We start from the raw sequence: 27,879 nt of genomic DNA on the forward strand, positions 1-27,879 counted from the left end.
ATGTATTCCATAGAAGCCAATATATAAATCAGAGAGAAGGGGAGCTGTGTGGTTGGAACGGGGTGGGGGGGGGAGCACAGCCCTCCTGCTTAGCCTTCCTCTCGTTCTATGGACCCCAGTTTGAAAATCTCCTAGGGCCTTCCAGCTCTAACTTTGTACAATGTTCTTTCCCTTGAGAAGTTACAGCTCATCGTGGACCCTTAAAAACAGAATTAACCAGAAGGCAAGATATCGTCTACAAAGAGTCAATTCAGACAGTGTTGTTTTGAGAAGGCAAATAGAAAAACGGCACCACGTCCCTCCCACTAGAATCTTCCAGCGACCAAGAGTTTCGTTTTCTGGTAAAAAATATAGAAATAGTGGTTGTTGTTGGGGGACTTGTGGTTTGGTTCTGGACCTCCCCATGGAGCCGAGTGGTGTCCCTGAGGGCGAGGAGGGCAGACATCTCTGCTCAGAACCTCTCTGAGCCCATCCGCAAGTTTTTGATCTCCAGTTCCAACTGTTTGGCCTGGACCTCGCGCTGGGTCACCAGCTCCCGGAGCCTCCGGATCTCCTCCTGTTGCCGATAAAACATCTGCAGCAGCTGGGAAAGTACAGAACAGAGAGAAATGTCACTCGGTGCCCCAGGATGGGAGGGGCCAGAACACCAGCAGGAAGGACAAAACGTTGCTCCCTTTTCACTCAGAAAGATGGAGGTGATTACTACGGCTGAGGCCTGAGGGAGCAACCATTGCACAGATCTTTTATAAAACCTTGTCTGGGGTGCCTGGGTGGCTCAGTCAGTTAAGCGTTCGATCCACATGTTTGTGGTCATGATCCACAGTTTGTGGGTTTAAGCCCCGCGTCGGGCTCTGTGCTGACGGCTCAGAGCCTGGAGCCTGCTTTGGATTCTGTGTCTCTCTCTGTCTCGGCCCTTCCCCGGCTCACACTATGTTTCTTTCTCTCTCTCAAAAATAAATAAACATTAAAAAAAAATTTAAAAAACCTTTTCTTTACCCAAGAAATGAAATTTTAAAAGACTTGATCTTTCAGACTTTTTTTTTTTTTTTTTTTTTTGCATCCTTAGACCCCCTGTGGCACAGAGAAAAGGATACTTGGCCCTGAAGTCTGGAGATTGGACTTTTCACCACTGCTAAAATCGGTGGCCTCAGGCAAGTTACTTACCCTCCCTGAGCTTCAATTTCCTCCTCTAGGAACTAGGGGGCCAGAAAACGAACCTCGGCATTAACATAGTTGCTACGCTGTATAGAATGCAACTGGACGTTGGGTGCCCCCCACCTAAGGATCTCCGGATGCCACTGGATGCTAATGACACCCCTCCGAGGGGGGTGTCAGCACTCCATTGTACCACTGTGGGGACTGAGGCTAAGAGAGACTCGGCTGCCCCTGGGTCTGAGGTCCCACAGTCAGTACTGAGCAGAGCCAGGATCAGAATTCCGCTGTGAGATGCCAGTCCCTGTGTTTTCACCCACTACCTACTGACTCCCAGGGCTCTGGAGAGAATTCAGGGAGGTTATATATCACAGTGCCTACTGCAGGACCCAGCACACGGTAGGCACTTAACACAAGTTGACTCCGAAAGCACAGAAAATCCTAGTGTCAGAACTGGAAAGGACTTTGATGCCAGATCAAACCCTCTGCATTTCATAGATGGTCTTCCACCACCATCTATCTATATGCAAACCCACCATCTTGGCATACAGATGGCGCTCACTGCCTGTCTGCTGAATGAATTAACAAAGTGAGTTAAGTGGCCAGGCCAGGGCACACAGCTGGTTGTTTTTCTCACGCCTCATTTTCTCCCCACCTTCCAAGCACAGCCCCCACCCCTCGTTCACACCTCGTTCTCTGTCTTTGGTGGGGGACACTCGAAGACGTCAAAGCCGTTTGTGAGCCGGGTTTTCTTCTCTTCCAGCCTGTGTTCTGCTGCCCTCCTTGGCATCTTCCCCTCCGGCAGGGAGAAGGGCCTCTGGCCATCTTCTAAAACCAACTGTTCTGTCCGGTTGAGGGAGGGGGGTCTCTCTGGGAGCGGTGGCTGGGAGCTCAGCTGCTCGGAGCCTGGCCTTAGGGACACCAGGACCGGCCCTGGGAGGGAAGGAAAGGGCTGCATGAGGACTGAGTGTCCATGAGCAGATGCTGCCACACGCAGACACGCACAGTCACGTGATGGAAATGGAGCTCTGGCCACACGCAGACACCAGCCTGCACACCAGGGCACCAGGAGAGCACACACACACACACGCACACGTGTGATCTAGGTGATGACCGGTTTGTAGGAGCAGCACAGTGCACCCCCTGGAGCTGCCCCTAAACACCGTGAGTGCCTCCAGTGAAGCTCTGCCCTTGCTCTGTGGGGACAGTCCCACACGCATTGTGCTCTGCCGTCTACCAGTTCATGAATCCTCCCAGCAGCCCTGAGAAGCAGGGGAGGCAGGTATCAGAGTCACAGAGGAGGCAACAGGCCCAGAGAGCAGCAGAGCAAGTGTTGCCCAAAGCGGAGAGGCAGAAGGACAGGGACGTCCCAGTCATACAGGCAGCTGCTGGGGCAGGGCTAGGGACCACACACAGCCTCCCCTGGGCTGGCCCTCAGGTGGAGAGAACAGGGAGGGTGTCAGCACAGGGAAGGAGGGCCTGAGGTGGGGTGGGGCAGCTGCTGCCCAGAGGGTCTCTCAGGTCGAAGAGCAATGCACCCATGTGGATGGGAGGAAAGGCAGGGGACATCCGGCTGAGACTCTCCAGTCACTCTGCACAGCCTGGAGTTTCAAGAAGTTTTCCATGGAACAAAATTCCTTGATTTGGAAAAGAGTTTCCTGAGCCACTTGGGGCAATGCCTCCCTTCTCGGACCATCCTAGTCCCTGGGGACCAACTGTTGAGGACCACCTGTCCAGGGTTACGGGCGAACACAACTAGAGGCCAGACCCCGCTCAGCTAGACACCCTAGCTGAGCTCAGCCACTAGACACTCTATTTCCCCGCACGTTTGCGCCGGGTCTCTTCTCAGCCTCCCTCACCTTTATTCATCCCACAGAGCCACTCCTGGGCCGACAGAGAGGGCTGGGTTCCTGCCGTGGGTGGGTAGATGTCCTCTTGGTAAGACTCCGACTGCAGGAGAAGCCAGGACAGTGAGGGCTGGGATGGCAAAGGGGCTGCCCAGACGGGAGGGCCCTTAGGGAGCTGGGGTCCGGGCTTTCCCCACCTGTGAGTTGAGGAAACCAAGGCCCAGAGAGCAAAGGGGCATGGCCAAGGTCACACAGCAACTCAAGAGCAGAGATAGGGCGAGACTTAGGCAGCAACACTGCACTGACAATGAGGAAGGCCTTCCCCTTGAGGAGTGGTCCTCAGCCTCCCTGCTGTTGCCCCAGGGGCCTGGGCTCCAGGCTCCAGGTCTGGGGCCTGTTCTCTCCAGGAGGGGTTCCTGCCTCCCTCACAGATGGCTGCCACCACCCTTACCCGCCGGGGTACAATCATGGATACAGGTTCGATGAGGTTTTTGGTTGTAATCAGCTTATAGAAGCGGAAGATCTCGCAGGAGGACACGTCGAGACCTCTCTTTGGCATGACACCTGCGGGCAGATGGTAAAGGAGGGCTAAGAGGTTCTGGCTGGGCTGCGGTCACAGGGGCCCCGGTGTGAGTGGCAAAGCCAGGTCGCACACCCGGACGTGAGCAGAGAGTACCTCCTCCCGCCACCGTTCCCTCTACAAACAGTTCATGAATGAATACCTACACGGTGCTGGGGAAATGAGACTCTGTCCTCACCTTCAAGGACTTCGGTGATTTTAGCTTGGCTTTTATAGGAAGCATGCTCTGCTCAAGGCCCTCCGTGACCACCCCACAGCTTGGCCCCAGCTGCTCTGAACAGAGCTCTACCCTCGTTTTCTGATTAGTGTTAGCGTGGTATCTTTCTCCTTCCCTCTGCACTCAATCTGTGTCTTCATGTTGAAGTGGATTTCGTATAGCCCACATATAGTCGCATCTTGTTTTGTTTTTTGCAAACACACTTAAAAAGTAGGGGCTCTCCTCGGTCAGTCTCTCTTACATCCTGGCTACTGTTGTAACTGTTCTACCTTGGCCTACAACACCTTCATGCTCTCCCCATGCGGTGCTCTGTTCTCCCTTTGGCTCCTCAAGTTTTGCCTCCTCTGAGAAGCCCTCCTTGACTTCCAGCTGCACGTTCCTGGAGGACCTCCTGTACACCTCCATCAGGCCTCCCGTAGAGTCAGTGTTGATCTATCATCTCCCCTCCCAGATGTGGGCCCCTCCAGGGCAGGCCCCTCCTCTGACTCGTTCCTATCTCCCCAGGTCCCACGTGGCCTCAGTGCGCCACACCACACTCACCAATCCCCTTCTGGGGGTTGTAGGAGCGGTATTCCGTCAGGTAGTTCAGGTGAGGTTTGTCGGCACTCACTTCATAGTAGCGGATGTTTCCATCTCCCTGAGGAGCAGGAGGGTGCGCTCAGAGCCAGTTCCCACCGGCCCGCTCCCGGCCCCTGTCGCCGCGCAGCGGTGAGCTGGCAAAGCCTCTTCACACAAGAAAGCACCAGGGGACTGTCGCCAAGGCACTGGGGGGCCTCATTGTGACATCCCATCCCCCCAACCATGACCCAAAGCCCACCCATGCGCCTCCAAGGCAGAAGCTTGGTGGGGGAGCACAGGCACGAATCTCACTGCCAGCCTCACAGAAAGGTCAGAAGTGGCAGGCGCTGAGGCCATCAGGCGGGTCTTGGTGCCCTGGGGCACTTCTGGTTGTTGTCGTCATAATAACTGGGGAGGGTGGAGGCTGCTCCTGGCATTGGCGGGTAGGAGCTGGGATGCCAAATGATGGTCCTACCTAATGAAGACCTGCTCCAAATTTGAAGATGCCCTTATTGAGAAACACCGACTGGTCCCTCCTCATCTGGATCCAGAGCTGAAGAGGGACAAGCTTAGGGTGTCTGACCAAAGCCATGGCCCTAGGTGTTCCTGCGGAGCCAGGAAGGTGGGCCAGGTGCTGTGCTCACCAGAGGGCCAGAGTGTGCGGTACCTCCCGCCTGTCCCTATCCCTGCCCTGCAGGCTGAGGGCGCCAGGCTGCTGTCTGGCTACGGGCAGGGCCGGGCTGGGGTAGTTCTGCTTCCTGCCTCAGCGGTGCAGGCGGCCACCTCCCTCCCAAGACAGGCTGACCTTCCCCACCACGTAGAGCATGCTGGTGTCTGCGTCGTAGAAGGGAAACAGCACGCCCGAGGAGCCATCCAGGTCCTCCTCTGAGAGAGGCACGGAGAGGTTGTCCTGTAAGGGAAGGGAAGCCAGAAAGGCCTGTGGGTCGCTCCTGGGGAGGGTGGAGATGAGAATCCCTGTCAAGGGGCTCTGGATGTGTGTGTGTGTGTGTGTGTGTGTGTGTGTGTGTGTGTGTGTGTATGCGCGTGCACGCGCGCGTGAGAGAGAGAGAGAGAGAGAAAGAGAGAGAGGAAGGGAGACCACCCCTTTTCTTTTGCCTGCATTTTGCCTTTCACAGATCGCTTCTCACATGCCTGATCACACACCAGCCCTCCCCTGCTTGTTTTATGATTTGTTGTGAAATATGATGGAGATATAGAGAGAGAAAGTGATTTGTCTAGTCTTTGAAACTCTAGCCAAGTGATCCTTCCAATCAATACTGCTTGGCCTGGCCCTCACCCTCACCCCCCTCAGCTGCTCCTTCTGCCCACATGCCTTGGTGTTTCCTTCCAAGCCCTTGCTCCAGCTGTTTCCTCTGCCCAGAAGGTCATCTCCTTTCTCTCCCCCCAGCCCCTGCCCTGTCCTGGTCCCAGAAGTGGCCACCTCCCTCCACCCCCTACACCATGGCCACTGTCTCCTTGAACGAGAAGATGCACAAGGTCTGGGCTCGCCCCACCAGCTGCTGGCATCTCCCTGTTATTCATCCCTGGGTCCTTCACACCAGGCAGGCTGTGCTAAGTAAGTGCTTGAGAAATGAGCAAGGGAATGAATGAATGAATGAATGAATGAATGAATGAAGCCAGCACTCAGCTGAAGGGTGATGGTGAGGGGCAGGGTGCGGGCTCGCACAGGAGACTCACCTGGTCCCACACGGCCATCTGACGGTGGTTCCACCGGGATGTGCCTGTGGACAGCAGCTTCTTCAGGTTCCCCAGAAACAGCACTTTGTTGGCCCGGTGCCCCTTGTAGCTGGCTTCCTGGACAGTATGTACAGTCAGGGACTCCCGGGCAGCAAGCAGCTAGGGTCTCTGGCTTCCCTGCCTTTGCTTGTGCTGTGGCAGGACCTGGAATGCCTTCCTTGTTCACTCCAGCTCTGCTTAGAGAATCTTTCCAGAGGGACCACCTCCAGGAAGCCTTCCAGAGACCCCCCCACTCCCACCCCATCCACATTGAGTCTCTCCTGTTATTTTTGGTGAGAATTCTTTTTTTGAGCCAGGATAGAGGCAATCTTCTGCTCAGCTCCATGCTCTTTCTGAAAAATGACTGAGCACTCTATCACTGTATGCAAGGCATGGGGCTGGGCGGTCATCTGGATTATCTCATTTAGTCCTCCAAGAGGAAGGACTAATGGTCCATTGTTGTAGATAAGGAAACAGTGGCCCAGAGAATGGGAAGTGCTTGCCTAAGGTCACACAGTGGACAGACAGTCGTGTCATGCCTCTTGACAGAGCTAAGGCACATTGACAAGCTCTGGAGTTAGACCAGGGTCAAAGCTCAGCTTTCAGTGTGGGCACGTCACCTTACCTCTCTTCAGCCTCAGTTTTTTCATCTGAAGATTGGGGGTGACATCCACTACCTCCCAGCCGGGAGGACAGAAGCTATAGCACATGTGAAGGCTTGGCCAGAATGCTGATGGCATTACCGCCCTGTTCTCTGAAGCCTCCCCCAGCCCCTCACCACTCCTTGCTCCTCTGTCCCCAAGCCCGATCCCAACCCAGCACACACCTGGAGGACGGCCCCTGCCCGGGGGTCGAGAATCCGAATCTTGCGGTCTTTACAGGTGGTGGCCAGCAGGCTGCCACTGGGGTTGAAGGACATGGAAAGGATCACGTCTTGGTGGCAGCAAATTGTCCTCACGGGGTTATTGATTACAGACTCCGTTGTGTCCAGGTTCCAGACCATCACCTGTACGGCAATGAGCTGGCTCTGAGCACAGTGTTGCCCCGCCCCTGGCTCCCACAGTCGCAAGCCCGCCAGGCTGCAGTGAAACATGGTATCCCCAGGAGGGAAGACACAGATGGCAGTCTGGCCAAGAAGCCTTGGGTGGGAGGATGGATCTGCCGGCTGAAGCTGCCACGTGGCAAAAGGGGAAGCCGGGAGTCAGGCTGTCTGGTGGTGAAAAGAAAACACCATCTGCTTTGGAGCAACAAAACATCCATGGCTGGAGGACGGTAGGGGATGAGCTAGACCAGGGGGTTTCAAACAGTTATTAGTAGCAGTTTCCACCTCACACAGATAAACAGGACTGCCATGTTTAGCTGCATAGGTTGTGCACTGCACAGCTCCAGGGCAATCCATTCTCATAGCCCATGGTATGAATTGCACCCCCTGGAGCTGTGTGCAGAATAATGTGCACAATCATCGCAGCGCCCTGCACACTCACCCTACATAAACAGAAAAAAGAGCACTTCTGATCAGGAGGGAAGAGACCCTGGGGCGCCTGGGTGGCTCAGTCAGTTAACTGTCCGACTTCGGCTCAGGTCATGATCTCCGTGGTTCGTGGGTTTGAGCCCCGCATCAGGCACTGTGCTGACAGCTCAGGGCCTGGAGCCTGCTTCGGATTCTGTGTCTCCCTCTCTCTCTGCCCCTCCCCTGCTTGCTCTCTGTCTCTCTGTCTCAAAAATAAAAATAAACATTAAAAAATTTAAAGAAAACAAGAAGGGAAGAGGCCCTGCCAGCCACTCCTATCCCACCCTTTCTTCATCACAGAAGCCCCCGAAGTGCCTCTGTGAAGCCCCATGTCGTGAAGGGATGAGTTTAAAAGCCATGGCTATGGTCACACCAACTCCATTTGTGTACAGATAGAGAAACTGAGGCCTAGAGAAGACAAGGGACTTTCCCAGTTCATACTGCAAGGCAGAAACTTAGTTGGAATAGAATCTAGGGCTCCTATCCTGTGAATTTTCCCAATCCACAGGCCCACAGACTTCCAGCTTGGCCGTCAACAGGGCAATGGGAAGCTTCTCTGGCCAGGGCCCAGCCCAACCCATCCCCTCTGGGCAGATTAATGGGTTGAACAGTGTACTCCCCCCCCCGCCCCCAACCCCAAATTCAGGTCCACCTGGAGCCTCAGAATGTGACCTTATTAGGAAACAGGATCTTTGCAGATGTAATTAATTATGATAAGGTCATACCGGATTAGCATGGGCCCTACAACCAGTGACTGGTGTCATTATAAAAAGAGCAAAGGACACACAGAAACACAGAGAAGGCCATGTAAAGCTGGAGGCAGGCTGAAGTGATACAGCTCCAGGCCAAGGAATGTGTGGAGCCACCAGAAGTCCCAAGAGGCATGGGAGGATTCTTCCCTAAGATCTTAGGACAGAGCGTGGCCCTCCTGATGCCTTGATATCAGATTTTTGGTCTCCAGAACAATGTAAACATAAAGTTCTGTTGTCTTAAGCTGCCCAGTTTGGTCATTTGTTAGGGTGGCCCCAGAAACTGAGTGCATGGACCCACCTTGTAGTCATAGCCAGAGCTGAAGAGGATGTTGGCGGCTGTGGGGTGCCACTCCACCAGGCCCACCCTGCGGGCATGGCCCATCAGCTCCTTCCTGAAGACTGTGAGGTTCTTCGTCAGCAGCTGCGTGGGGATGTCCCAGATCTTAATCTTTCAGGGGAGACACAGCCGGTGGGGGAGTGTTGTTAGCGAGGGTCACCTTGGCACCCCAGCCACCCTAAGCCACAGAGCTGGCAGTGCCCAGCAGAAGGGCCAGAGGAGTGCTCTCTGTATCCATCTCTCACTCAGTGGAGGGGCAGGGAACCCTTAAAGGGACAGAGGCTTTGCCAAGGTCTTCCAGCCCAAACAGGGGCTGACATTGCCAGAGCTGAGCCCAGACCTCCAGATCTCCCTTTTGGTAATCCTTGCCATCCTAATGACCTGAGTTGTGGGGAGCTGGGTGGGCCATAGGCCTGACTCCCAGGCTGGATGTCAGAGCAAATCTGACTCCCAGCCTAGAATATCTCTCAGAGTACACTGGTCTACCCCTTCCTTGTCCCAAAGGCATAGGCTAGGAGGAAGGCTCAAATGCCAGGAGGAGGAGTTTGTGCTATATTGTCAGGGCACTAGGGAGCCAGTGCAGTCTCTGGGGCAGGATAGGGTAGGGAGAAGCTCTTTCCTTTGGAGTGCCCCCTTTGGATGGCCTGGAAGAGGAAAGATGAAGGGTCAGAAGGCCAGGCTGCAGGGGGGTCACAGCCTGTATTCCACAGTAAGGGCCTGGGAGGAGGGGCTGGGGCCTCCTTCCAGAGCAGTGTTGTTGAGGATGGAAGGCGCTTCCTTGGTAGAAAGTAAGCTCCCGGTTACGGAGGGGATGGCCAGTAACCTGATATTCTTTGTTGTCCTTTGGGATTCTCAGGCCCCTATGTGATTGTATGTCCCTTTTCCCTCAGAGATACCCAGGGTTTTCAGGTAGACTTTGTTTTTGATTCGACAAATATTTATTTCCTGGTCATCTGGATTTAAAACCAGGAAGGCAGCCCCATGAGGTGAGTGCCAGGGGCTCTAGACGATGAGTTGGGTGAATCCTATTACTGCACAGAACTGGCCCCTGCTGGAGGACGGACTTCGGGCAGACCTGTGTGGGAGGGGCAGAGACCACCCCCCAGACTCCTCAGAGCTACAGGGTCATCCCTGCCCCACAGGGTGGGGACAGGGAGGAGACAGCTGAACACTCTACATGGGAGGGCCTGAGGTTAGGCACTGCCACCCCTGATACTTGTGTGCACTCTTCCTGCCCCTGGGGGCATCTGGGAAGGAACTGGTGGCAGGAGATGAGAAGAGCTAGGAATTTCATGAAGATGTTGTAGGGAGTCTTCAAAGCAGGCCTGAAAAGGCAAGTATTTCAGGACTCAGAGTCAGAGTCAGGGGACAGAGTCAGATATTCAACATCCCACCATTGGAGGCAAAGCCAATTCTCACAGGGCCTGACTGCCCCTTCAGTGAAACCATCCTGGCAGATACTGTCCTTTACGCTCCTCGGCAACCCCTATATACGACTGGCACAAGTCTTCTGAGAATTTTCCACTTGCTTCTCCTGACGAACTGATCTGTTTCCTTTTAATCAGACAGTAAGGCTTCTACAATACATTCTATTTCCCTTTTTGCCTTGACTGCCAGGCAGCTCTGAGTTAAACCTGGAATTGTACACTTGCAACCCTTCAAAACCAACATTCTGAGTATTATTTCCTCACTTCCTCCATCTGTGGCTGCTGCCACTTAGGGAAGTGCATAGCTCAGTGAAAACATACTGGGCTCTAGAATCAAGCCTCAGCCTGAAGCCTTGCTCAGACTGTGTGACTTTGGACAAACTGCTTCACCTCTCAGATCCTCAGTTTCTCCATAAAAAAAAAAAAAAAAAAAGAAAAAATCCTACCTCGTGGGGCTGCCAGGAAGACAGATTTAAATGGTAACGTGTAGTTGAGAGTCAGGAACACAATGGGCACAAAATAAACTGTCACTGTGCCCTTTATCCTTATTTTAATCATCTGATCATATCTGTGTCTTTTGTTTTAAGCCATACTCACGGCATTTTTGAAGTGGGAACAGAAGAAATTATAAATAAGTAACACTGAACATTGTGGGTAGCAGGGATTATCACCCTGATCCAGAACAGGGGCTCAAAAAAGTTGGTGGGGCTAAAGCTTTTGGGAAAGTTGTGGTGCCCATATTCATCTAAGGATCCCACTCTTATCCTTTTAAAGCTCCCCTCCCCACTGTCTGTGAGATTAAGTGTCACAATATTTTCTGACCGCAATAAAAAATGCTCCTTAAAGCATTTTATAGTTCCCCCCAAAGATGGGCTTTTCCACTGGAATAGGAGTCTCTTTGGATCTTCATTAGCTGCTTGGGGGCTATTATGTCCATTCTATAAGTGGGGGGAACTAAGTCCCAGATAGGAGGCCTAAAGGTGTGGTGCTCCAAGTCCCAGAGCCCAGAACTTCTCCCACTCAATCTCACTAAGCCCCTCCCCACACAGTGACCTCACCTCATGAAGGATCAGCGGGTCAGGAGCATCAGAGCCAAGTACAGACACTATTCCATCTCCCTGTGCCCCAATCCCACTCATTTCGGGAAAGGGAACCGCCTTATGTGCTGATACTCACTGTGGTATCTTCAGAACAGGAGGCGATCTCAAAATCATTAAAAGGATTCCACTTGATGTCTAAGACGTTCCCTTTGTGCCCGCAGACCTTTGGGTAGTGGGGGTCCAGCTTTCCTGTCTGCAAAACAGTGCCCAGGAGTGTTGGAGAGAAGAGGGGACTAATTCCACTTAAGCATCTGGTCAGTCGGGCAGTCAGCAATCACTGAGTAGACCGGAAAATGTAAGGGACAGAACGGAGTGTGAATCTAGGCCCTACCACTATTCTCTGTGTGATGCTGGGGGAGTCACATCACTTGTCTGAGCTTCGGCGCCGTCCTCAGTAGGTTCATAAGGTTCATGTTGAGTATCATAGATGAGGTGTGGAAAGGGTCTAGCACAGTGCCTAGCACGTAGTAGGTGTTCAGTAAAAGGATATTTCCCTTCACACACTGCTGATGGGAATGAAAAAATGGGGCAGCCACTTTGGAAAACAGTCCGGCAGTTCCTTAAAGGGTTAGACATAGAGTTACCACGTGACCTAGCGATTCCACTCCTAGGTATATCCCCATGAAAAATGAAAACACAAGCCTACGAAGAACCTGAACACTGATGTTTGTAGCAGCATTATTCATAATAGCCAAAAGGTGGAAACAACCCAAATGTCAATCAATGGATGAATGGCTATGCAAAATGTAGTATATCATACAATGGAGTATTACTTCAGCCAAAGAGGGAATGTAGAACTGACACACACTGAAACATGGATGAACCCTGGAAACATGCTGAGGGAAAGAAGTCAGACGTAAAAAGTCACACGTTGCATGATTCCGCATAAATGATGGACCAGATGTGGTTTCATCGTTAGAGCACATTGATACATCTTCTGGTACCCAGTATTCAGAACCCTGAAAAATCCAGAGCAGGTAAATCCATAGAGACTGAGAGCAGATTAGTGGTTGCCCAGGACCCGGGGCGGGGGTGGGGGGTGGGGGGGTGGGGGGAGGGGGGCAATAAGGAGTAACTGCTAATGGGTGTGGAGTTTCTTTGTGAGGTGATGAAATTGTTATGAAATCAGACAGTGGTGATGTTTGCACAACCATGTGACTACCTTACAACCCCACTGAATCATACATCTTATTTTTTATTTTTTTAAATTTGTATTTTATTATTGATACTTCGATTTCCTATTCATTTATTTATTTGTTTATTTATTTATTGAGAGAGAGAGAGAGAATGCACGAGTGGGGGAGAGGAGCAGAGGGAGAGAGAGAGAGAATCTTAAGCAGGCTCTGTGCTCAGAGAGCCTGATGCAGGGCTCAATCCTATGACCCTGGGATCCTGACCTGAGCCAAAATCAAGAGTCCAACGCCCAACAAATGAGCCACTGAGGTGCTCCTGAATTGTATACTTTATTTTATTAAAAAATTTTTTTAAATGTTTATTTATTTTTGAGAGAGAGAGAGAGAGCACAAGCTGGGCAGGGGCAGGGGCAGAGAGAGAGAGAGAAAGGGACAGAGGATCTGAAGCAGGCTCTGTGCTGACAGGGACTCGAACTCATGAACCGTGAGATCATGACCTGAGCCGAAATCAGATGCTTAACTGACTGAGCCACCCAGGTGCCCCTGAACTGTACATTTTAAAGTGGTGAGGGATGCCTGGGTGGCTTGGTCAATTGAGCATCTGACTCTTGGTTACAGCTCAGGTCATGATCTCACAGTTTGTGAGACTGAACACTGAGCCCCGTGTTGGGCTCTGTGCTGACAGCGTGGAGCCTGTTTGGGATTCTCGCTCTCCCTTTCTCTCTGGCCCTTTCCTGCTTGTGCACACACAGGTGCGCGCTCTCTCTCAAAATAAATAAATAAACTTTAAAAAAAAGGTGAATTTTATGGAATGTGAATTATACTTCAATTAAAAAGAAAAAAAAAAGAGCATTTTCTTCCCTTTCCACTTTGCCTGCTGAGAATCGCTGTCTGGGCACTAGGGGGACACAGGTCCCAAGCTGAGACTTCTTGACCCGCACACGGACCTGGGTTTCCTGGGCCATGGCACAAGCGTGTCGGTTCAGTTACAGAAACCTGGGGCTGGCAGCGACCGGCACACTCATGTCACACATCATATATGTCACACATCACATCGCACAGCTCGGCAGAACAGGCCCCAGGCCCTCTGCCTGCCAAAGCAGGCTTCGTCCACATCCACCATCCAACTTCAGATGCCGAAACACCACCCCCGCCCCCACCAGAATGCTCTGCAGTCCAGTTTTCCGTTCCCGAGGTAGAGACAGCTGAGAAGAAAAATGGCCTACATCCATTCATTCAGCAAATCTACATGACATATGTAGGGACAGGCCCCATGCGAGGGGCTGGGGAGCACAGGATGTACTATTTGACCCCGCAGGATCAATGCTCTCAGGATCTTTACAAAAGGTCTTTCAAGAACAGAGTGGGCTCAAGGAACACCCACCGCCTCTCCTAACCTCACCTCCCCAACTCTGTAGAAACCACTGAGACCCTGCCTCGTTGAGATCCAGCAAAGATGCAGAAGCATCTCGGACCTGGCTTAATAAGACTGCAGCTGCTATGGGAAAAGACACAGGGCTTCTGGGTCACTCTGGCAAACTAGCGAACACAGACGCTGAGACCCTGGCTCATGGAGGCTTTATGCATGCATCTTAGTAGTTCTGCAAACAGAGGTAGTGGTCCTGGGCTCCCCTTCAGACATACTCTGCCCAGTTCAGCTCTTACCTCTCGGGAAAGGGTATTAGACACCTCGCCCTTGACTGGATCCCATACTGGAGGGGGAACTCTATACAGGACATTATTTGATAAATTGGAACATGAAAGGTAGACTAAAGTATTGTTACAATATTAAACTTTGTGAAGTTGATAACGTGATATGGTTATATAAGAGAACATTCGTACTTTTAGGAAACACTCAAGTATTTAGGGGTAAAGGTCAAAGGTATAGGTAATGTATCCTCGAATGGTTAGGAAAAGAAAATTATACCCTCATATATACATTCAGACAGAGAAAAGCAAAGAACTTGGACATGTGTCATTTGTTAGTGATGTGTGAGTTCCATTTGGGCTTCTCAACAAGAAGAGGGGTGCACGCCCCCTGCTCCTGGGGCCAGTGTCCTGGAGGGAGAAAGTGTCCCTACGGGCCCTGCCCAGGTCTTGACAGGACCACCGCTCCGGCCAGCGACCTCTTGCCTTGCCTCCAGGCCATTCTGCCCGCTGTTGTCGGTGAGCTTTCAAAAATTAAAATCTGATCGTGTCCTGCACCTGCTCAAATTTTGCAAGCCCTTTTTTCCTCATGTGTAAAATGTGAATAATAATAATCTCTTCCTTACAGGGCTGTTATGAGGGTAAAATGAAATATTGTGCATGAAAAGCTGAACAGTGGTGCCCTAGAGTAAGTGCTTAAAAAAGAGGAGCTGTTATTATGTGTATACATGTGTGTATGCATACCCACGTGTGTATAAAAAATGAGGGAAAAAAGACTGGAAGGAAAGGCACCAAAATGTTATTCATGGTTATTTGTAGACAGTGGGATAAATGGTAGTTTTATCGTCTGTGTTTCTTTTTTTAAATTTTTGCAAACTTTCTATAAAACAGTGTGGATTTTGCAATAAACAAAAGACATTTGTTAACACAAAACTCTAAACTTTCTGAAAAGATGGGTCCTTCCAGGATCGGCCAAAAATGTGTTATAAAACTGCAAATCTTTTTTTTTTTTAAGTTTATTTATTTATTTTGAGAGAGAAAGATCGAGAAGCAGGTGAAGGGCAGAGAGAGAGGGAGATAGAATTCCAAGCAGGATCAGTGCTGTTAAGGGAGAAGCCCAATGTGGGGCTCAAACTCACAAATCATGAGATCACCACGTGAGCTGAGATCAAGAGTCAGACGCTCAGCCGACTGAGCCACCCAGGCACCCCTAAAACTGCAGATCTTGAAGGGCTCTCAGAGACCAGGACCGGTAAAAACACTTCGAACTCTCTTACCTGCCCCCATGGCAGGCATCATTAATGGATTACAGCTCTCTCGCTGGCCCCAAACTGGAGGGACTTGCTCAGGGTCACAGAGAATGTGGAGGGCAGAGTGGGGCTGCAGCCCAGGGCTCTGGCTCCCAGGTGTATCTGTGCTGTACTTGCTGTGCTTGAGGGCTCTCAGCCCTCTTTGAGTCGGTGTCCTGCCCCACTTGTGCACACAGCCTTTCCTTCTCTTAGCTCATTTCCTGGGTCAAAGGGCATGAACAGTGCTGGGTCTTTCGTTATGGCACACCCAGTTGCTCTCTGGCCCAGAGCCCTGCCACAATTTTGTCCTGAAGGTTTCTGGGAAGAGCTGATTGTCAGGCTGGCCTTGGCTGACAGGAGGCAAGCTGCCCAGGAGCTCCATTCAGACCACTGTGGAGGCTCAGCTGAGCCTCAGACTCAGGAGGTGCTTGGGGGGCCAGGCATGGCTCAGATGGGGCAGCGCTCCTCCCAGGCCTCCCAAAGCAGAGACCCCAGCCCCAGACAACTTCTCTTCCTTCTCAGAGAACAAGGGGTGGCTTGTTCTCCCCTGGGGCCAGCAGGTTGCTCTGCCTAACAGGGTTTTATGCTGAGGTCTGACATTAATGGACATTATTAGCCAGCCTGATGGGCTATTGACCGAGCTGCTAAAAGCCCTGTCATGACAGGGACATTTAGAATCAGGAGGCCACTTCTGCCTTTCAGTCCACTAGTCCAGCAGTCAGCCAGGGCCAGGCCTCTGATTTATGGGGGACGCAGCTCTAAATCAGGGGAGGTACACTCGCCCTCCTCGCAGACTGCAGGGAACCCTGGCTTGGGTGCAGAAGCTGGGTGCTCAGCCCGGAGAGATGCCACTTCCAAGTCTCGGTGGGGCGGCCCTGAGTGGATGGAACTGTGGGACCCGGAAGGCTGAGCTGGGCAGGTAGAGGACACTCTGGGGCAGGCAGACCTCAGCTGCTGGGATGGGACAGCGGTGCGGCCGTCCCCACAACGCCCAGCACTCAACAGGGTGCGGCCATTCCCACAACAGTGTCACGACCTCCAGGAACCCTTCCAACAGCCCAGGGTGGACATGGGAGGCAGGGGTGGTAGGCACGAGTAGAGGTGGAGGTAGGCTGCATAGTGTAGAAGAGGTTAGGCAGGCACGCTGACTCAGGCTTCCTGGGTTTGAGTCCCTGCTACGGCACTTAACAACCGTGTGACCCTGGGCAAGAGACCTCAGCTGTCTATGCCTCAGTTTCCTCATCTACAAAATGGCAACAGTAGTAGGACTTCCCAGGGTGCGAGTGATTACATGAGCTCATACAAGTAAAGCACTTCAAGACAGTGCCTGGTACATGGTAGGCTCTCAGTAAATTCACCAGCGTAAGTTTGTCAGAGCTAATCACAGTGACCCAGTTTTACTGTCACTCAAAATGTTTCAGGGGCCCAAGGATGCGCTCAGTGTGAGTCCCAACTGTTCCACAGGGGACTCCCTTCTCTCCCTGCACAACTGATGGGTGACTGAGTCAGGGTGCCCTCAGTGAATAAAGTGATGCCTAGATCGTATTCCAACGAGTAAACTTGAACGAGCACATTCCCACACCTGTAAGGAATAGGTTTGTAAATGTTGTTCTTTAGAAACCATAATTTAGGGGGCCATTTATGTGCCAGGCCCATGCTTCATGCTTCGCTCACATTTGATTTAGCTCCCAACCACCCCGGGGAGAATCGCCATTTAAGGTGCAGCAGTCGGGGAGCAGAGAGGTTGACAGTCATGTGCTAAGGGCCACGGAGCCAGTCTGCAGCAGAGCCCTGAGAACTGGGAGTCTTTCCTCTCGCTCCCTGCTCTGCCGTTTGCTCCCCTCTCCCTGTAGTTATCATTGGCATTGTGCACGACTCTCACTGAGGACCTCCCTGGAACTGGAAGAGACTTTCAAAAACAAAACAAAACAAACAAAACAGGAAGCAACATGCCATACTAGCCCACCCCCTACATTTCTAGAAAAAGAATCTGAGTGTGGAGGGAACAAATGTGTTCCACAGAAGGTTGGAGGTTCAACATGTTGGTTGGGACAGAGACAGAAGCCTGATGAGGAAGGCAGGATTCGTCTGCAGGCAATGGGGAGCTCTGGGAGGGGACCGAGCAGGGGAGTGACAGGGTCAGACACAAGCTTGAGAATCAGTGGGGCCTCTACTGGCACAGCAGCGAGGTGCCCCTCCCCTTCTCCCGGGCACCACAGTGTCAGTCTGACTCCTCTGATCTGGTCCACTCCCAGGGCCCATCCCCAAGGTTCTGCCTGCCCTTGTTTTCAGTTCTCCCCACCTACCACACCTCATGGCAAAGTCCACCCTGCACACCCCCAGGGGTGGCTTTGATGCAGGCCAGGCCCCAGGCTCAGGAGCCCAACCTGGCCTGTCCCCAGGCTCTGGGCAGGCCTGTCTCCACACCTTCCTGTTCCCTGAGCACAGCCCTTGTTGCCCAGGCTGCCAGAGTCTCTCTCCAAACAGTCTTGCCCTGGGTCACAGTGAGAGGAAGGAGCTGCCTGCAGAATCACCCAGTACCTGGGGCTGCCTAGTCCATCTGAGAATACATTCTAGGACGCTGTGGCGAGGTCAGGCACCTTCCGATACTTATGCTCCTGTATACACTCCATTAAATAATTAGCTAGTTTGTACCTCTGTTCCTTCTCACGGCTCTAGTTTACTGACACCTTTCTGTGCCTGGCTGGGATGTCATCCCTGGTATCTGACCAGCAGCCCATATAAACCAGAGCCCAAGCTGAGAAGCAGCACATAGACGAATTAAGCAAGAACAGGGCCCTGTGGCCACATCCAGGTCTGGGCCACATTCCAGTCCTACCCTTAGGGTTCAGGGTCCTTGGGGAAGTCATCTCCCTGAGCCTCGGCATCCTCATCTGTACAATGGGGCAATACGTCCTACAGAAGGAGTTAAGGAAGGGATCGGCATAAGCACCGTCCTTGGTCACCACGTGAAAAAGGGCCCTACAGGCCTGTCTGTCTGGAAGTGCTGCGTCAAAGGCCCAGCATGCGTGTCTTCTCCCACTCTCCTCTGGTCCTACTCGAGCAGGCTGCCTGTGGTTACCTAAGAAAATATCAACCGGATGCAATGCGTGGATCTTTCTGGACCCCGATTCAAAGGAACCAAACGCAAAGAGGCACTTATAAGACAATCAGGGACGTAGCCACATGCACTGGGAATAAGGTGACACAGAAGATACTGTCAATGCTGCAAATCCTGGCACTGCAGTTATGTCAAAAAATGTCTCTAGGTTTTAGAATTGCATGCTGAAACTTATAGGGGTAAAACGACAAAATGTCCAGGATTTGGTTTAAAATACCTCAGGGGGAAAAAAAAAACATGGACGAAGCAAGATGAGCAAAGTCTTTAAAATTCTAGAATCTGGGTAAGAAGAGTCATACTATTGTTTTTATCTACTCTTGTGTTTGAAATTCTTTCATAATTACAAAAAGAACTAGATTAGAGACTAGCGACTGAAAATGTAGTTTGTAAACCAGCAGCGTCAGCATCACCTGCGAGTATGGATGTCAGAATTGATGCATAAAAATACAGGATACCCAGGGATATTTAAATTTCAGATAAATGACAAAAAAGTTTTCAGTATAAGTATGCTCTGTGCAATATTTCATTTGTACTAAAAAATACCTTGGCAGTTTCTTAAAATCCAAAAAAGTAAAGCTACTTGAGGACCTAGCGACTACACTCGTGGGCATTTATCCAGAGAAACAGAGACTTATCTTCATACAGAAATCTATATATGCCTAAAGCCCCAAATTGGAAACAATCTCGGTGGCTTTCAATGGGTGTCTGGTTAAACAAATGGCGAGCACCCACACCACAGAATATTACTCAGCAATGGAAAAGAGTGAGTAATTGATCCATGCAACAACCTGGATGGATTTCCAGGAAATTACTCTGGAGTGACCAAAGCTAAGCCCAAAAGGTTACATACTGTATGGTTCCATCTATGTGACATTCTTAAAATGGCCCAAGGATACAGAAAACATGAATAGACACTTCTCTAAAGAAGACATCCGGATGGCCAACAGGCACATGAAAAGATGCTCTACGTCACTCCTCATCAGGGAAATACAAATCAAAACCACACTCAGACATCAACTCACGCCAGTCAGAGTGGCCAAAATGAACAAATCAGGAGACTATAGATGCTGAAGAGGATGTGGAGAAACGGGAACCCTCTTGCACTGTTGGTGGGAATGCAAACTGGTGCAGCCACCCTGGAAAACAGTGTGGAGGTTTCTCAGGAAATTAAAAATAGACCTACCCTATGACCCGGCAATAGCACTGCTAGGAATTTATCCAAGGGATACAGGAGTACTGATGCATAGGGGCACCTGTACCCCAATGTTTATAGCGGCACTCTCAACAATAGCCAAATTATGGAAAGAGCCTAAAATGTCCATCAACTGATGAATGGATAAAGAAATTGTGGTTTATATACACAATGGAATACTACTTGGCAATGAGAAAGAGTGAAATACGGCCTTTTGTAGCAACGTGGATGGAACTGGAGAGTGTTATGCTAAGTGAAATAAGTCAGGCAGAGAAAGACAGATACCATATGTTTTCACTCTTATGTGGATCCTGAGAAATTTAACACAAGACCATGGGGGAGGGGAAGGAAGAAAAAAAAAAAGAGAGGGAGGGAGCCAAACCATAAGAGACTTAAAAACTGAGAACAAACTGAGGGTTGATGGGGGTGGGAGGGAGGGGAGGGTGGGTGATGGGCATTGAGGAGGGCACCTGTTGGGATGAGCACTGGGTGTTGTATGGAAACCAATTTGAGAATAAATTTCATATTATAAATACATACATACATACATACATACATACATACATACATACATAAAATGGCCCAAGGATAGAAACAGAGAACATGAGCTTCTGATTTCGGCTCAGGCTATGATCTCATCATTTGTGAGTTCGAGCCCTGCGTCGGGCTCTGTGCTGACAGCTTGGAGCCTGGACCCTACTTTGGATTCTGTGTCTCCCTCTCTTCTCTGCCCCTCGCCTGCTCACACTCTTTCTCTCTCAAAAATAAATAAACATTAAAAAAAAAAAGAAATCAGAGAACAGATTAGTGGTTGTCAGGGGTTATAGAGAGAGTGGGGGTGGAGGGAAGTGGCTAGAGCAACAGTAGGGATCTTTGTGGTGGTGGCAATGTTCTGTATCTAGACTGTACCTATGTCAATATCTTGGTTTTGATATTGTACTCTAGTCTTGCAAGATGTTACCTTCGGGGGAAACTGGGTAAAGGGTTCACAGAATCTCTATGTTATTCTTAAAACTGCATGTGGAATCTACAATGATCTCAAAACAAAAAAGTTTAATCAAAAAGGAAAAAAATAAGCAAAAAAAAGTTATTCGGTGTTTATTTGAAATTCAAGTTTTGGGGCCCCTGGGTGGCTCAGTCAGTTAAGCAGCTGACTCTTGATTTCAGCTCAGGTCATGAGATCGAGGCCTGTGTGGGGTTCTGCACTGGGCACATAGCCTGCTTGAGATTCTCTCTCTCCCTCTCCCTCTGCCCCTCCCCCACTCATGCAAGGGTGCACACACGCGCTCGCTCTTTCTCCCTCTCTCTCTCTCTCTCTAAAAAAAGAAAGAGAGAGAGAGATTCAAGTTTAACTGGGCATTCTGTGTTTTATCTGGCAACTCTGGAGCTTGTTGGAACGCAAATTCCCCAGCCCCACTTCTGACCCGTGGAATCAGAGTCTGTGTTGTGACACTCAGGTGTGAGCTCTGATTAGTGGCTTCCACCTCCTGTTGTGCTTGGATTCCTAAGAGTCTGTGATAAAAGCAATTAACATGTGTCCTTGGGCTATTTACGATATTTCAAAAAGGCCAAAAGGAATCACACATTTTACCCAGGATCAGGCTGTACAGGACAAGTGGGTTTCAACTTTCCAGTGGCTTCTCACTGGACTCAGAATAGGCAGACTCCTGCCCTGGTCCCCAAGGCCTTCACAGTCCTGACGCTGCTCCCCTCTCTGACCTTACCTCCCATTGCTCTTGCCCCTGTGACACTGTACCAGTTTGTGTCTCAAACACACCAAAGCCAGAGCCCACACCAAACCCATTTCCACCCCAGGGCCTTTGCACTTGCTATTCACTCTGCCTGAATACCCCACTTCTAGAGTTTCATGTGGCTCTCTGCTCAAATGTTGCCTCTCCAGAAAGACCTTCTCTGATCATCCTATCTTTCTAAACCAGGTCCACCCTCCCCACCCAGGTAACACTCCAACACATCATACCAACTTATTTTCTTAAATCAGTTGTTAGTACCTACTTATACTCAGTAGTTCACTGAGTTAGAAATTTAGTTCTGGGGGTGTGTGGCTCAGTTAGTTAAGCATCTGACTCTTGATTTTGGCTCAGGTCATGATCTCATGGTTTGTGGGTTTGAGTCCCATGTCGGGCTCTGTGATGACAAGTGCGGAGCCTGCTGGGGATTCTTTCTCTTTGGGGATTCTCTCTCTCTGCCCCTCCCCCACTAGCGTGCTCACCCTCTCTGTCTCTGTCTCTCTCAAAAATAAATAAATAAAACATTAAAAAAAGAAACAGACATTTCTGAAAAAGACCGAGCAATAAAAATCTGAAAAACACATTAATATAGAGTCTGTTTAGTGGGTAGAATCTTAAAAAAAAAAACGTTTTTCAATGTTTATTTATTTTTGAGAGACAGAGAGAGACAGAGTGTGAGTGGGGAAGGGGCATAGAGAGAGGGAGACACAGAGTCCAAAGCAGGCTCCAGGCTCTGAGCTGTCAGCACAGAGGCTGACATGGGGCTTGAACTCACAAGCCACAAGATCATGACCTGAGTGGGAGTTGGATGCTTAACCAACTGAGCCACCCAGGTGCCCCTGGATAGAGCCTTTTAAAAGCACCCAGAGCTTGAGAAAAACAAGTGGTTAAATGGGTCATCCCTAGGAGACCTTTGAGCTCTGACCTTTAAGTCTTTCCATAAATCCCATTTTATACTTGTCCCTCCCCAGCATGAAAAATTTCAGCTCTAGAATACAGTTCACACTTCTCATCCTGGCATTCAAGGCCCTTCTAATCTGGCCCCATCCACGTCCCCAGGGTACTTCCCTTCCTCCCCTTCAACACAGACTGTTCATTTGTTCTGGCCAGACTGTTCTCTGCATTATCATCTGGTCATTCCATGTACAGTCCCACCTCTGTGCCTTTGCTGATGCCATTCCTTTTGCCAATGACACCCTCCCTATGTATTTAGATGAACAATCATGGGGTAATTTGTTCAATCAATGAAAATTTATGAGCACCAACTGCATGCCCAACATGTGATATTTAGGTCAACACAGTAGCCATTCTCCGCTCCCCCCATTCCAAGTGCATTAGGAGGTACTAGCAGAAGAACACAAATAACTCTAATTCAAAGTAATCAGGGTGTGGTATCCTAAGAAAGGAATATGCTGCAGACTATATCCAAAAAAGAAGAATGCCTTGGAGATTTGGGAGAGGGAGAAAGACAGGCCATTCATGAACATGATATACATTTCCATTTATTTAGGTGATCTTTAATACTAGTTTTTCAATAATGCTCTGTATTTTCCTCCTTTTGTTTGTTCATTCCTATATATCCAAACTTCTTTTATTGCACTGCAAATGTTTACATATTGTAAGTGTTCTTAGTATATAAAAATGCAATTCATTTTGTATTTTGTATTTTTTTGTATCCAGCCACCTTCCAAAAACCCTTATTATTTTTCTAATAATTTGACCATATATTCTTTTGGGTTTCTATGTAGGCAATCATACCTATAAAGAAGAGTGATTTTATGTCTTCCATTTCAATCCTTCTACCTTAACTTATTTTTTAGCTTTACTGTGCAGGCCAGGACCTTTAACTCACTACTGATTTTAAAGGGATGTTTCTAACATTCCATCTTTATGAATGTTTGCATCATATTAACAAAGAGATCAAATATCACTGATATCACCAATAATGGGACAAACTGACAACATGTGTCACAAGACATATGAACTGAGGATTCAACACCATTTGTTTAAAATTCTTACCCAAAATGTATGATATAAATCTAATCATGAGAAAACAATTTCAAAAATCCAAATTTTAAAATGTTCTACAAAATAGCTGTCCTTTACCTGCTTAAAAATGTTAGTATCATGAAACGAAGTAGACTAAGACACATGACAACAAAATACAATGAATCGTCCTGAGTTGGCGGACCAGACCCCAACTGGTCCAGACATAAAATTTCTATATATACACATATGGAGAGAAAGATATAAAAGAGATAAAAAGTAACCCTGGCAGAATGTTAGCAATGGGTGAATCTAAATAAAAGGTTTTTAAAAATCCTGTTTATGTTAGTGAAATGCTCTTTTCCTGATTTGCTAAGAATTTATATCATGAATGGGTACTGAGCTTTATCAAATGATTTTTCTGCATTTATGGAGATGACTGTATGGCTTTCTCCCTTCATTTGTTAATGTAATGATTTACATTTCTAGATTTATTACTATTAAACTGTCCTTAGTTTCTGGAATAAATCCAGCTTGGTTAGAATGCATCCTTTTGTAAATTCACTGCTGGATTTTGTTTGCTAGCCATTCTGCATACATCTTGAGTGAGACTGCGCTGTCATTTTCCTTTCTTGTTTTCTCCTTATCTGGTTTTGGAATCAAAGTTACATTGGCTCATAGAACAAGGAGGGGAGAAGTTCCTCTTTTTCTTCTCTCTAGAAGTGTTTGCAAAATATTGGAATAATCAGTTCCTTGGAAGTTATATAGAAACTGCCCGTAAAACCACATGGACATCGTATCATCCTTATGTATGTGTTTGTATAAAATATAGCATATAAAAAAAGGCATGAAATCCAAGTGTTCAGCTTAATGAATTGCTGGAAAATAAATTACCCATACATCTGCCATCTTCTCAGGTTAAGACATGAACTATCACCACACAAAGAAGACGCCCCCCTTCCATGGATATTCTCCAATCATAACTACTCCCCTCCCTCAGGGAGTGACAATCGTCCTGGATTTCATGACAGTCCTTTGCTTGCTCTTCCTTAAAATTGTTCTACTTACTAATACATCCCTTCAGGTAGAATTTAATTTAGTCTGTATCTATCTTTAGGTAAAGACAGCGAGATCGCTTGTAATTTGTTTGGTTTCTTTTCCTCAAAATTGTCATTAAGATTCATCCATGTTGTGGTACGTATGTATGTATACTTTGTTCCTTTTCATGACTGTGCAGATTCCATATTATGGAGATATTATCATTTATTTATTCAATTCTTGGACATTTGAGTTTTTGCAGTTTTGTGATAATATTAACAACACTCCTATGCACATTCTTGTATTTGTGTCCTGATGCACGTAAACACATTGCATGGGATATACCAAGGAGTGGAATCTCTGGGTCAGAACGTATGTGTATTTTCCTCTTTACTAGAAGCTGTCATGTTTTGCTTCAAAACACATGTGACAAAAAACCAAAAAAACACACCAAAAAACCCCCAAAAAACCACGTGTGACAGTTAACACTGTCACCAGAAGTGTCTGAGAGTTTACACTGTTCCATGTCCTTGCCACAACTTCCTATTGTTAGATTTTTACATCTTTGCCAATTCTGTGGTTGTGTGGTATCTCATTGTGGTCTCCTGGTGAGATACTAGTGAATGGGAGTTGAAAATGTATCGTTTGATGTTGATTTCTAATTCAATTCCGCTGGGATCAGAAAACCTGGTCTATGAGATTCCATTTTGTATTTATGACTTTAATTTCTGAAGTCCTTTGTGGGGGGGTCTAAGTCTGTAGTTTGTTGTCTCAGCTGACTCTCCCTCGTGGTGGCTCACATGCTTGGTGATCTCAGATTACAAATTTCCCTGATCTGACTCTGTAGGAGTCCTGTCCACATCGGGGATGCCTTCCTCTGGAGAAACTTCCTATCTGCCTCTGCTGTGAGCCAGAGGCACTACCAACCGGGATCTCTCTAGCTCTTTTGCAGGTTCAGCCTTAAGAAGATTCAGGCTCGGTTTCCTGACAAGGTCTGCTATTAAGTTAAGCTATACAAAATTCCCACTTCTGGGTTAAAAAACTATTAAGTATCAGCAATTGCATATGGTCTAACCTATACTGTTAACATGTGCCGGCAGGATAAGCTTGTTCTTTCTGTTTGCTTACTGCTTACCTCTCCCAGTTAGATTTTTTGGCTCAAGATTTGTTTCTTTTTGCTGGGGAGGGGAAGTGGCCTTGGAGATTTCCCCAACATCTTGTGAGCCCAGCAATGCATCACAAATTACATTTTATTCAGGAGTGAATCATTTCGCAGTGAGGGAGTAGTCCTAGGAGTAGCTAGAAGCTAGCTAGGTAGCTTCAGCTAGAAGCTGAAATCCCAGGATAGGTATTTTTTTTCTTAATGAGGAAACCAAAGCTCAAGGAAGTGAAACGACTCAAGGTCACATGGCTGGTAATAAGCAGGGTTAGGATTCGAATCCACATAAGAGACCAGAACCCAGGCTCTTTCTACTTCCCCTCTGTCTGTACAGCCTCCAGAGGGCTGCTGGGACCTGGGGCTTAGCAGGCAGCCTTACCTGGTTCAAGGGAATGACGAGGAAGGCTCCCCCACCAGCGCACTCGGTCACGACTGCAATGAAACGGGGGTTCACGGCGCAGAAGTGATTGTCGTGGACGCTGTGGGTGATGGGCACCGAGTCGTAGCAATTCTCCTTGCTGGCTGGTTTGCCAAAGACGTGGCGGAACTTGGAGCTCCGGTACTGGGGATGCCATGACATCTGCGGGAGACAAACAGGACAAAAGGGGCATGAGGCTCGCTGCCCTGATGGTGGGACACTCAGGGAGCTCACCTTCAGAGGGCACGACCAGCACAGTGGTCAGTTCTAGGTGGACAATGTGCTATGAAGGGCAACCAAACGAACAGACTGTTATTGTGGCTACTTCTGTGGATCTGGTGAGACGGTGTATGGTTATTGCTGGCCTGTTTGCTTGTCATTTCTTCAAGCGTAAGAACAAAAGGCAGAAACGCAAGAGACAGAACTCACCACCTTCCCCCCCTCTCCACCATCTCAGCAGGCACCCCAGCCGTGCCACGCCACTCAGCCCAGCTAAGTGGGTCACACTGTGTCCTCTGGAGCCAGCCTGCCTGGGCTCCAATCCCAGCTCTGCCACTTACCAGCTGGGCGGGCAAGTGACTTAAGTCTGAGTTCTCAGTTTCCTCATCTGTAAAATGGGGATAACAAAATCATCTGTCTCATAGACTTGTCATGAGGACTAAATTACATGATACATTAAGGTCCCTTGATCTACAGTAGTAATTACTCCCAATATTATCATCCAGGCATCCTGAACTTCTCCAGATCCTCATCCAGACCTGTATTTGTTCACTCTGTCTACTGAGCACCACTGGACGACTGGGCCCCGTGCCTGGCACTGGGGATTGGAGAGAATAAGCATGAGCCCATCCTTACAGGAGTGAAGAATCCTGTGAGCGAGGCCCCTACAGGAGTCCGGGCCACTGGGACCCAGTGTACTCTAGGTAATAATGGAGATTTGTACACGGCAGTCAGGGAAGGCTTCCCAGGGGAAGTGACATGTGAGCTGTGATTTGAAGGATGAGGAAGAGTTGGCTATGTTGACAGGACAGTGGTAAGGTGGGGGGAAGATATCCCCGGCAGATGGAACAGCCTAAGCAAAGGCCCAGAGACAGAAGCAAACATGGAATGTTTGGGAAACTACATGTGGTTTAGTAAGATTAGCAAGGTGATGTTAAACACACACACACACACACACACACACACGTAAACTGGATGATGTGAGTGACGAGAACACAGCTAGAGGGGTGAGCAGGGCTAGATCATGAATGGCAGAAGAGGGTCTCGGCCTCATCAGTGGCCAAACACATGACACAACGTGGCCTCTCAGCCCTGCTGCTGCCCAGGTCAAGCCCCTGACCCCAGTCTCTGACCCCACTGGGCCTTCTTGTCCATGTTCCTCATCTAGACCAGAGAGATCCTTCTGGACCAAGCCTGGATATATTCCTCGCCACCCTCCTGAGGTCACCCTTGGATGCTCCCGATTTACTGCCGCCCTGCAGGAGCAAGGCCAAACCCAGCCTAACATTTAAGGCCTTCTGGTGAGGTCCTGCCCCATATTCCGAGATTCAACTTTCCTTGCTCATCTTCTAAAGGGTACTTTCCAGATAAAGAACCCCCAGCTTCCCTGAACCTGCTTTTGCATTTCCAGTCCTCTGGACCCTCCCCCTTGCTTTCCTTTCTGCTTGGCCTGCCCTTCCCCACCCCGTATCCCCTGTATCCATCTCCCTATCTCCACCTTCCCTTCTCCAGCTCCCACGTCCTCCTCTGGAGTCTTCCACGACACCACAAGCATCAGATCTCTGGTTCTCCTCTCCTCTCTCTCACCCCAACCTGCCATGTCTCCTTGCTGCCCTCGGGCTCTTGACACTCTTGGCTCTGATTCCTGAGTCTGGTGTCAGGTCTCATCTCCTCTGCTGCTTGCAGGCTCCTCAGAGAAAGGCCTGGCGCTC

At 49.3% G+C, this 27,879-nt stretch overlaps 1 protein-coding gene across 3 annotated transcripts in view; it reads right to left on the reverse strand.

Annotated features, from left to right (window-relative positions):
* Positions 1-231: 231 nt before the first annotated feature.
* The window catches only part of CORO2A (coronin 2A), a 53,712-nt gene continuing 26,064 nt past the window's right edge, over positions 232-27,879 (reverse strand). For all 3 annotated transcript variants that reach the window (XM_019454388.2, XM_019454387.2, XM_019454389.2), the window contains exons 2-12: positions 25,910-26,110; positions 11,294-11,410; positions 8,652-8,801; positions 6,918-7,097; positions 6,053-6,169; positions 5,160-5,264; positions 4,337-4,433; positions 3,451-3,563; positions 3,012-3,102; positions 1,841-2,085; positions 232-583 (exon numbers count right to left, since the gene is read on the reverse strand). In XM_019454388.2, the coding sequence (XP_019309933.1) occupies positions 452-583; positions 1,841-2,085; positions 3,012-3,102; positions 3,451-3,563; positions 4,337-4,433; positions 5,160-5,264; positions 6,053-6,169; positions 6,918-7,097; positions 8,652-8,801; positions 11,294-11,410; positions 25,910-26,110 (1,548 nt within the window). In that variant the 3' untranslated portion in view covers positions 232-451. The remainder of the gene's footprint in view (positions 584-1,840; positions 2,086-3,011; positions 3,103-3,450; positions 3,564-4,336; positions 4,434-5,159; positions 5,265-6,052; positions 6,170-6,917; positions 7,098-8,651; positions 8,802-11,293; positions 11,411-25,909; positions 26,111-27,879) is intronic.

The sequence above is a fragment of the Panthera pardus genome, unplaced genomic scaffold (assembly GCF_024362965.1).
Source record: "Panthera pardus isolate Hobbes unplaced genomic scaffold, ASM2436296v1 HiC_scaffold_20, whole genome shotgun sequence".
Classification (NCBI taxonomy): Eukaryota; Metazoa; Chordata; class Mammalia; order Carnivora; family Felidae; genus Panthera; species Panthera pardus.